This window comes from Sminthopsis crassicaudata, chromosome 5, assembly GCF_048593235.1.
Source record: "Sminthopsis crassicaudata isolate SCR6 chromosome 5, ASM4859323v1, whole genome shotgun sequence".
NCBI lineage: Eukaryota > Metazoa > Chordata > Mammalia > Dasyuromorphia > Dasyuridae > Sminthopsis > Sminthopsis crassicaudata.
Window position 1 is genome coordinate 113,109,574 of NC_133621.1, and position 11,653 is coordinate 113,121,226.

Here is an 11,653-nt window from a genome sequence, read left to right on the forward strand (position 1 = left end):
CAAGTTTTTAAATTTTTAAACCTATAATGCCAGGGACCTGATTTGAGTCAGGCCCAACTCAAAACAATTGACACAACTTTACAAGATTGGAAAATGAGTTCAATGAAATAGAGAATGGACAGGGCAGGGAAGGGCAGAGAAAGATAAGCCTGGATTTGTCTTCATGTTTTTAGTGATACCTTTAGTGGTTCCTTACTGTGGGGCACTCCTTACTCCTAGGACATTAGAGTTAACCTGTGGCCATTCAGCAAGAGAAGAATAATGGGACTATGTAATGAAGATACGCACCTTCAGGATAAGTGATATAAACTATTATTTTAGGTCATACATTGTTGAAACTTCACCTGGTAACATAAGTCTTCTCCAAATTCCACTAGATAGATGTCTTCATAACTTGTTTTAGCTTCAAAGTAGCCTCAAGAAACTGATTTTTTTGATATGCAGAAACAACTGTTTCACTAATCAAAAAAGGACAAATTCAGAAATACTAGGTGCTCAGCCTTTTCTGGGCTAGAAGTAGATACCTTTGTATTTCCATTTATTACGCAATTTTAAAAGTTACCTCCCAGACAATGCAGCTGAAGCAGTCCTCAGTCCTATATATGAATATAGCCAACCACTGAGGCTATGTGCATATGGCTACCAGTTAGGGAATACAAATCAAAGGCCAGTCTATGGAATTTTAGGATTATCTTAACAATTGTGCCAAATTAGTCATTTGAGCTTTGTTCATTTGTTTTTTGATTTGAAACTCAAGAAACCAATAACTATATAATTTTGTCAGAGATTTTGTTGTGATTCTCCAGTATAAGACTGTGGGGAAAGGACTTCAAAGGCAGCAGTCCATAGAGCATCAACCCTAGATTGGAGAGAACCTGAGTTCAAATTGAGCATCAGACACACATTAGCTGTGTCACCCTCATTTAAGCCTTACTTACCTCCCCCACAAAAAAAATAAATAAATAAAAAATAAAAAAAAATGCTAAATCATCTTCAGGAGCAGAGAGGGAGATGGAAGATGTGCCTATTAAACTTCACTTAATTAGCTACAGCTAAGCAGGAGTGATGCATTGGTTTGTTTGAAGTTTCTACCTCACTCCTGAAGTATAAAGTATAATTCTTGTACTTCTTTGATGGGCCTGGAAGAGGAGCCCAGGAGTATTCCCCCAAACTCGGTACAAATAGCATGTGTGCACATGGGAAACAGAGTCCATGTCCTGATCTAAAGGAGTCTCCAACTTTGTTGCTTTTCAGGTGATTTTGTGTCCTGAAGCCCTGGAGAGAACAACCTGAGACCAGCACTCACAAGCCTACTGAACACAGGAGGGAACTATCATCACTTTCTACAGCAACACTCCAATGTAACATAGGCATCAAAATGCAAGCTCTAGTAGGTCCTATAAAGAAAAAGCACTGAGGACATTGCAAGATGATTTAGCTTAAGGCCTATCCCAGCCCCCCTCCTTCTTAATGTTCTTCTGATGATAAAGGATAAGGAAGTGATATCAGCTGTCTGAACTAAATGAATCTCTTGTTTACTATTAAATGATCTACAAATATCTTATTTTATTCCAAATATTGAACCTAACCTACTAAGGGACTGAACTGAGTCAAACCCAGTCCAGAATAGGGTTCTTATAAGGATGAAGTAAAACAGTTTGTGTAAAGTGCTTTGCAAAATTTAAAGCATTAAATAAATGCTATTAGGAAAAAGAAAGACACATATCTAAGTTTTTATGTTATTATACAAGTTGATTTTATTCAAATGAATAAGTGCTATAATATGAATGTTCCTGTAATGGTTTTCTTCTATGTTTTTAGAATGAAGTCAATTTTACTCTACTGCTAAAATAGATTCTAAAGCAGTCACAAAGAAAATTACTCAAGGATTGGGTTTTTTGTTTGCTTGTTTGTTTGTTTTGACCAAATTATTGTTAAACACCAAGCAGCATCTGAAAGCCAGTATCTTCCATCCTGAGTTCATGCTCCTCTGGGGTTAGAAGCAAAGAAAAAGGGAGCCTGTGCCTCCCCTGTGCCAAGTAGAGGATGGGCCACTCCACAGCAAAAACTATCTTCATCTCCAGGACAAAAAAAAAAAAAAAAAATGCACATTAATTCCTGATGAACACATTTCTGGAAGGAACTGTGAAAGGCTTAACTAAGAATGTGAGCTGTACTTACTGTGTTCTACTTTTACCTTCCACTTCCTTACTCAGTGGCCAAAAATCCTTAAAATTTATCTTACCTTAAGAAGATAAGTAATATATGTTGCCCACAATGACTTTTGTAAAACTTGTTACACTCAAGAAAATTGGATTTACACACATATATTGTATCTAGGTTATACTGTAAGACGTGTAAAATGTATGGGATTGCCTGTCATCTTGGGGAGGGAGTAAAGGGAGAGAGGGGATAATTTGGAAAAATGATTACAAGGGATAATGTTATTTTTTAAAAAATTATTCATGCATATATACTGTCAAAAAATTTATAATTATAAAATTAAAAAAAAAATTTTACACTGATGATGATTTGGTTCTTTACAAGAATATAGGTGAGCTTATGCAACAAATAGACATATGGTTCCTGACATTAAAGATCTAAAAATGGGATTGGATTACAGAATTTAAAATTAGGAAAGAAGGTACATGACTGTAAAAGTCATGCCAGGAATTTTTTTTTAACATCCCTTTAATATAGTCTGTTGCTTCCCAACCCTTAATTGCTTCCTAAGTCTAGAGTTGCCTGACTGACAGTCTGACTACATCTAATATCCAAGTGTCCTTATTCACAAGAGAAATAAAACTTAATTGTATACTTCTGTGATAATCACAAAATTTAATCTAGAATGTACATAAAAACCTAGAGACTATTAGTGTAAATAACCAGAGTATTCTCATATTTGATAAACCTAAAAATCCAAGATTTTGAGACAAGAACTTACTACTGATAAAAATTGCTGGGAAAACCAGAAAGCAGCATAATAAAGTGGGTAAAAGCCAACATCTCATACTGTATAACAAAGTAATGTCAATTCCCTGAGTTCCACTATTCTAGTTCTCTACTATTTATCTTCATATAAAGGTCCCTGAATCTTAAATTATATTATCACCACAACTCCTGGCTCTGTGTCCTGGGTGCCAAAGGGCTTAAGGCAGAAATTTCAGACCATGATATGACATCCTGAGAAAAAAGGACACATGCGTGAAAATAACTTCTAGATTCTGTCTTTTGGAATCTTGAGGAAGAGGAACAGGGTAACAGGGCAGAGGGACTAAGTCAAAGATCTTATTCCTAGACAGTCTTAAAAAAAATTTACTAAGAGCAGATTTAACTTCAAGGGCCAGTCTTAATTTATTTTTTGTGAAAAAGCAAACACTAGGTTACACTCAATTTGACAGCACATACATTAAAACTGGAACAATAGAAAAGATTAGCATGACTCATGTGCAAAACTGACAAATTCAAGAAATGTTCCATATTTCTAGAATAACTATTCAGTGACATGCCAAACTAACAAAGGATTAGTTTATAGAAAAAGAAAAAAGAAATTTTAAATTAATCTGAAGGAATATCAGGAATCTCAAGGGAAATAATGGAAAAAGTAGGAGATAATTTAGCAGTATCAGATTCAAAAACATACTTTCTACAAGGAAATAATTCTCAAAACAATTTGGTACTGTTAAAAAAAAACAACAGAGCAATTAGCAAAGAAGCAAATGAACCTAATAAATAATCGAACAGAAAGACTCCAACTACTGGAGTAAGGTCTCACTGATGAAAACTGCTGGAAAAAGAGAAGTTAGGTTAGAAATTAAATTTAAACCAATACCTCATATTATATGCTAAGGTTAGCTTCAAATGGATACATGGCTTAGTTACAGAAGGTCACATCGTAAAATAGTAAAGAAACAAGGAAGAAATTTTCTTTCAAATATATGATTAGGGGAAAAGCTTAGGACCAAAGAAGGGATAGAGGGAATTATAGAAGACAAAATAGATAATTTTTATTTTATAAGATTAAAATTTTTTTGCACAAATAAATCACAAATACATAAATCAAGGGGCTATTGGGGGGGGGGGTAGATCTTTGCAGCAAATTTCTCTAAGGATCTCATTTTCTGGCTATATAAGAAACTGATTAAATTTATGAGAATAGGAGTCAACTTAAAAGGCCCCAACTGATAAATGGTTCAAGGATATCAACTGGGATATCAAGGGGAAAAAATGCAAAGTATCTATAACCATATAAAAAATGTTCCAAATCACTATGCCCAAAAAGTTATCAAACTGTGCATACCCTTTGATCCAGCATTGCTACTATTGGGCTTATATCCCAAAGAAATACTAGAGAGGGGAAAGGGATCTGTATGTGCAAGAATGTTTGTGGCAGCCCTTTTTGTAGTGGCTAGAAACTGGAAAATGAATGGATGTCCATCAATTGGAGAACGGTTGGGTAAATTATGGTATATGAAGGCTATGGAATATTATTGCTCTATAAGAAATGACCAGCAGGAGGAATACAGAGAGGCTTGGAGAGACTTACATGAACTGATGCTGAGTGAAATGAATAGAACCAGAAGATCGCTGTACACTTCAATGCTGTATGAAGATATATTCTGATGGAAGTGGATATCTTCAACATAAAGAAGATCCAACTCACTTCCAGTTGATCAATGATGGACAGAAACAACTACACCCAGAGAAGGAACACTGGGAGGTGAATGTAAATTGTTAGCACTGTCTATCTATCCAGGTTACTTATACCTTCGGAATCTAATACTTAATGTGCAACAAGAAAATGGTATTTACACACATATATTGTATCTAGGTTTTATTGTAACATGTAAAATGTATGGGATTGCCTGTCATCGGGGGAGGGAATGGAGGGAGGGGGGGATAATTTGGAAAAATGAATACAAGAGATAATATTATTTAAAAAAAATTACTCATGCATATATACTGTGAAAAAAAATTCTAAATAAAAAAAATGTTCCAAATCATTAATAATTTGAGAAATGCAAATTTCTCTAAGCAATCTAAGGTTCTATTTCACATTGTTCAGACAAAAGTGACAAAAAAAGAATATGACAAAAGTCAAAGTGGTGGCTGAGAAGGAAAAAAAAAAAAAAGGCATATATACTGATGCACTGCTAATGGAGCTGTTAATTGATCTGTCATTATGGAAAGTAATTTGAAATTATATGCCAAAATTTACTGAATTGTGTAGCCCAGGTAGCAAGACTCCTAATTATCTTTACTATATAAAATCAATGCCAATTCCACAGCAAAATGTCATAAATCTTATTTACCAATGACCTAGATCCTTGAGCTCCCAACCCTGCCCCCAAATCCCTTTGACCTAAGGATATCACTATTATGCCTATATACCCCAAGTATATCAAAGAGAAAGAAGTCTTTCAAATAGAAAGCCCTATACAACAGCTCTTTTTATAGTGACAAAGAGCTGGAAACTAAGGAAGTACACTATAGAATGGGGAATAGCTGCATGAATAGTCATATAAATGTAATGGAACAATATATAGAGAAACTACAAAAGAGATGGTTTCAGAGATACCTGAGGAAACTCATTTGAATGGAAAGAAGCAAGCAAAATCAGAAAAACAATTTATAGTATCAATGTTGAAAACAGTTCTGAAAAGATGTAGGAACTTTTATCAATACACAGAATCACAATTCTAAATAACTGATGTTAAAGAATGCTATCTTCCTTCACAGGCTAATTGTACACTATTTCAAACTCCGATTCTTTTTGTAAGTTTTAGCAAAACAACTGTTTGGTCATGTAGCCATATATTATATTTATATTCATATTTATAACATATTTAACATGGATTGGTCAACCTGCCATCTGGGGGGGGGGGGGGGAAGGGGAAGGAGGGAAATATTAGAACAAAAGGTTTGGCAATTGTCAATGCTATAAAATTACCCATGCAGGGACAGCTAGGTGGGGCAGGGGATAGAGCACCAGCCTTGAATTCAGGAAGACCAGAGTTCAAATCTGTCTCAGACACTTCCTAGCTGTGTGACTCTGGGCAAGTCACTTAACCCCAGCCTCAGGGGAAAAAAAATTACCCATGCATATATCTGGTAAATAAAAACTATTAAAAAAAAAAAAAAAAAGAATGCTATCCATCTCAAATATGCAAAATGAGAAACATTTTTGGATGTGGCCAATATAATTTGTTTCGATTAAGCTTACATGATCAAGGTTTTTCTTTCTTTTTCTTTTTTGGAAAGGAAAAAGGGGAAGGGAAAATAATAAATGCTTGTTAATTTTTTAAAAAGTTAATTTTTCTAAAGAAATCAAATCCTCAATCTCTGAACAACACTACCTTTCAAACCCCCCATTCCCCAATTCCCCACCAAAAAAAACCTTCCCTTTTGTACCATGAGAGACTAAGACTTAAAATCCAATTACCTAAGTGAACAGTAACACCTCACATATGTATTGTTATATATATGTACATATGTATATATACAAATATGTGTTAGTGTTTTATATAGCTCACATTTATATAATACCTACTATGTAACAGACACTGTCCTAAGCACTTTTCAAATATCTCATTTGTCATTATTACCCCCACTTTACAGATGAGGTAAATACAGGTTAAGTGGCTTGCCCAGGGTCACACAGCTAATACGCATGATGCTGGATTACAAATCAGATCTTTCTGATTGAAGGCCCAGCATTCTACCCACATGCCTCAATGCTTAATATTTCTGAGTCTGTTTCCTTATGTCACCTGAAGCTGAATTTTAATTCAATTCTTCCTAACTCTGGCCCAGTGTTTCATCCACTGATCCACCTACCCGTCACCTTAATTTGTTCCAAGTATGAAAATCAGATCCTATTCTTTGAATGGATAGGTATTAAAGACCCAAAGTACAGAGGGGGGGGGGGGGGGGGAAGAGCTTAGTGAAACTGAAAAGACTGCAGAAAAGCAAAAGACACTTGAAAATCTTAATCGATTTCAAATTTTCTCCTGCCCCTACCTATATTCATCTTTGGGGAAGATTAAAAGTGATGCCAAAGGTGCTTTACATCCTGCAAGCCTTACCTACTGGAACCTTTGAGGGACCAGCGTTGGAATTATCTGACAATAGAAAGAAAAGCACAACTGGCTAGACTGAAGAGCACAAGAAGGGAGTTAACACCTAAGGTTGGCAACGTAGGCTGAGGCTTACTAACCAGAGCAACTTATATATGACCTTACTGGTAAACATGGTCCTAAGAAGGGGAATGACACAGTCAGACTTTAGTTTTAGGGAAAAATCACTTTGGTGTATTGAGGATGGACTGAAATATGGAGAGATCTGAGGTAGAGAAGCTGCTGAAAAGAGTCCTGGTAGGAAGGCATGAACTACAGTGGTGACTTTGTGACTAAAGGAGATGAAGTAACAAAGTAAAAATATGAAAATATGTAAACTGATTAGATATTCAAGGTAAGGAAAAGTGAGAAATCAAGCATTACTGCAAGGTGAACTAGAATGACAGAAAAGATATGTTAGAGAGGAAGAAAAGACAACAATAACAGTTCTGGAAATCCATTTTGGTGTCAAAAGGTCAAAGCTCCTTAAACCGTGAGAACTCTATATGAGGTACCGTAGGGTCAATAAAAAGTAGGCAATAATAAAATGTATTTCAACACAAAAATGCACAATCAAGGGTAGTAAACATTCTGCCCACCTGCATCACTGCAGCTTTCTGAACACTATGCACTTCACATGTATGTATGAATGACACCTTGGCTCAGATTAGATACAGGGTAGAGAAAAATTTCTCAGGCAAAAATAGGTCGCAAATGTTAGATTAAAATGCCATGTAATATTCTAGAAATACATGAATTCAGGAGAAAGGCTAGGGTTGAACATATAGGAAAGCAGTATAATTCTATCCCAACCCCAAACCATAGATACATCCCTCTGGAAATAATTATCCCGTATAACTTCGTCATTGAAAAGTTGTCCAGTTAATTTTTAAAAAAACATCTTTAGACTTTATTCCTATCTATTTTTGCCTTAGCTCACCTAGAACCACTATTTTGCTGGTGATTACTGCACTGCATGAAGTTATCCTGGAAAAGGCTAACTTATTGTGCCACCACATACATACAAGTATCTTTAAAAATCTGACCGTTTTTCCTATCTCACATGTCTATTGACATAGAAATTCCACGAAATCATCGCCTTAGGATTTCTCCACAAAAAGCACCTGACTTAATTCTGCCTAAAAATCAAAAGGACAACATACAAGGAACCAAGATTTGTTTTTAGGAGGGTGGGGGCAGGGTTACACTCAGGCTGCTTCTGTCTAAATGTGTCTTTTCTATGTAAAAATCCAAAGGAAAGCTCCATTCCCCTCCTCCAAACCAGCATCACTGACCCTTTGACCCTTTTCAGAGGTGCGACTTGTCCTTGGTCGCGCTGAAACGCCAGTTGCCGTAGGCGGCCTGTTTTCAGGCCTCCCCGTAACGAAGCTCGCCCCCAACTTCTGAGTCCGTTCCGTGCCTCCTAGCTTCCGCCTTAAAACACGTCACCTAGTGCCCCCTGGAAGAACCATGTTTTGTCACGCTCTTCCCGTCCCTAACTCAGTGCCCTCCTAACTCCTAACTCAGAGCAAATCCCCGCCTCCAGGTGAGATCTCCCAGAGCTCTTCCGAGCCCACCAGCAGGGAAGGGACTGGCTTGACAAGCAAAAAGGAAACAAAAGTCACACTTCCTGAGAAAGCCGCGGCCTCCGCTACGCAACAAAACGCCCGCCCCGGACAGAGCGCTCCCAGCTCGGGGACGGGGCGGGGGGCTCTCCGGCGCTCCCGGAGGCCGGTCCGACACTCACCTGGCAGATGCAGCGGCCCGCAAAGCTTCACGAAGCGGTTGAGCAGCCCCGCTCCACGGCCCCCACCCCCGCCGCCACCGCCGCCGCCGCCGCCGCCTCCAGCCCCCGCGGTGCCCCCTCCTCGTCGGCGGTTTCCGTCCCAACCTTGGGCCGCCGACATGACTCGTTGTTTCCTCCCGCGAACGGCGCAGCTCCGTCCCGGCCGCTCCCCAGCCGGCAGAGCCGGTGAGGAGTAAACCTTCCTGGGCTCTTTCTCCGGGGACTGGGAAAAAACGGAAAGGGAAAGGGAAAGGATGGGGACCAACGAATCTCACCGACGGCCAATAGCCGATCATTCCGGTGAAAGCAACCAATAAAAGGCCGCCTTCTTAGCAGGCGGAAAGGGGAGACGTGGTAACCATAGCTATGACAAGAAAAAAAAAGTGGGAGGGAGACAGGGAAAGGAAAAGGCAAGAGTAATCACATCATAAGCTCATCGAACCTGCTAATGTGATCGGCAGCTTCTGAGAAATCGATCCAAAACCGGGAGGCTGGGCGAGTTAGGGGGCAAGCGCAGCAGCCCCGGCCTGCAGTTGTTCACTCGTTCTTTCAGCTGGGCCCCTCTCTGTGACCCCATTTGGGGTTTTCTTGGCACAGACACTGGAGGGGTTCGCCATTCCTACTCCAACACATTTTACAGATGAGGAAACTGAGGCAGGCTTCCAGGCCAGCGCTCTGTACAGTCCAGATCAGAAGCTGCAATGGAAACCTCTGTCTCTCACGTTAATCCCTATCTTTCTTGACCTGCCGATAGCGGTGGGGGCGTTTCCTGATAGGGATCCAAAAAGCAACACCAGAAGACTGGCGTTTAGAAAATTGGAACTGTATGGCTGAGATTACAAGAAATAGCGCCTTTTGGTAGTCAAAATAGATGAGTGCCCTTAGTTCAATGGGAAACACCACCAGCGGCCGTCTACAATTCAATACGAGTCATTAAACTAAATAGTGTCGATATGAATTGTCCCAATCTGATTAAAATCATAATAGTGATGTAATGTGATTTTGTGGTGCCCTGATTTAGGGGGCTTTTGTTCTAACAATGAAATCAGTTGTCTTGAATCTGCTAGCTTTGAAATCTGCCTCAGGGGGCAGCTAGGTGGCGCAGTGGATATAGCACCAGCCCTGAAGTCTGGAGGAACTGAGTTCAAATGTGATCTCAGACACTTAACACTTCCTAGATGTGTGACCCTGGGCAAGTCACTTAACCGCAACCTCAGAAAAAGAAAAAAAAAGGAATCTGCCTCAGGAATCCCTCACAATCAGTGTCTGACGGCTCCTTAGTCGGATAGCTTCCGGCCTCAGGAAACTCCCAGATCAAACTCCCAAGGCTTGGTGAAGAAGACCACTCCTCCTTGGTTCCGCTGAGCCCCTTCTCAGTTCCTCACTGACCCGTGAGCTCATCAGCTGCTCTCTCTCCCTTACAATCCAGCCGCTTTGAGATGGCCCTCCAGTTACAATCAAACTTTGCCCCCTGACCAGGAGATGGGTTCAAGCCTGCAAGTTCTTCTGAGAGCCCTCAGGACTCCGGTCTGAGACGCACACTTCTGGAGTCCCCTTTCCCAGGCTCAGCATTAGTCCTTGTTATCCACGGCAAAGAATCGGAACCTGGGGCTGCCCTCCAAAGCTTGGCTTCCTGATTGTACAGATAGTACAGATTTCCATTCTGAGAAAATTTCCGTAGGTAATGAGGAAATCAAACTGTCACTCTTTGCAAATGATATGATGGTATACTTAGAAAACTCCAGAGATTCTAATAAAAATTTCAGCAAAGTGGCAGGATACAAAATAAATCCACATAAATCCTCAGCATTTTTATACATCACCAACAAAATGCAACAGCAAGAGATACAAAGAGAAATTCCATTCCAAACAAATGTCGAGAGTATAAAGTATTTGGGAATCCATCTACCAAAGAACAGTCAGGAATTATATGAGCAAAACTACAAAACACTTTCCACAAAAATAAAGTCAGATTCAAATAATTGGAAAGACATTCAGTGCTCTTGGATAGGCCGAGCGAATATAATAAAGATGACAATACTCCCCAAACTAATCTATTTATTTAGTGCTATACCAATCAGACTCGCCAAGAAACTATTTTAATGACCTAGAAAAAATAACAACAAAATTCATATGGAAGAATAAAAGGTTGAGAATTGCAAGGGAACTAATGAAAAAAAACTCAGAGGAAGGTGGTCTAAGTGTACCTGATCTAAAGCTATATTATATAGCAGCAGTCACCAAAACCATTTGGTATTGGCTACGAAATAGTCGATCAGTGGAACAGATTAGGTACAAAGGACAAAATAGGGTACAACTATAGCAATCTAGTGTTTGATAAACCCAAAGATACCAACATTAGAGACAAAAGCTCATTATTTGAAAAAAACTGTTGGGAAAACTGGAAATTAGTATGGCAGAAATTAGATATGGACCCACACTTAACACCATATACCAAGATAAGATCAAAATGGGTCCATGATTTAGGTATAAAGAATGAGATCATAAATAGATTAGAGGAACAGAGAATAGTCTACCTATCAGACCTGTGGAGGAGGAAGGAATTTATGACCAGAGGAGAACTAGAGATCATTATTGATCACAAAATAGAAGATTTTGATTACATCAAACTAAAACGTTGCTGTACAAACAATGCTAATTCAAACAAGATTAGAAGGGAAGTAACAAATTGGGAAAATATTTTTATAGTTAAAGGTTCTGATAAAGGTCTCATTTTATATACAGAATTGAT

The 11,653-nt window shown here is 38.8% G+C and overlaps 1 protein-coding gene and 1 pseudogene across 3 annotated transcripts in view; one reads left to right on the forward strand and one right to left on the reverse strand.

Moving 5' to 3' along the window:
• The window catches only part of KLHDC10 (kelch domain containing 10), a 65,413-nt gene extending 56,262 nt beyond the window's left edge, over positions 1–9,151 (reverse strand). Inside the window, exon 1 of one of the 3 annotated variants that reach the window (XM_074267939.1) lies at positions 8,863–9,151. In XM_074267939.1, coding sequence (XP_074124040.1) covers positions 8,863–9,022 — 160 coding nt within the window. In that variant the 5' untranslated portion in view covers positions 9,023–9,151. The remainder of the gene's footprint in view (positions 1–8,862) is intronic. The other 2 variants (XM_074267940.1, XM_074267941.1) reach the window with 2 other exon arrangements.
• LOC141545245 (U6 spliceosomal RNA) lies at positions 3,386–3,486 on the forward strand (annotated as a pseudogene).
• Positions 9,152–11,653: the final 2,502 nt, after the last annotated feature.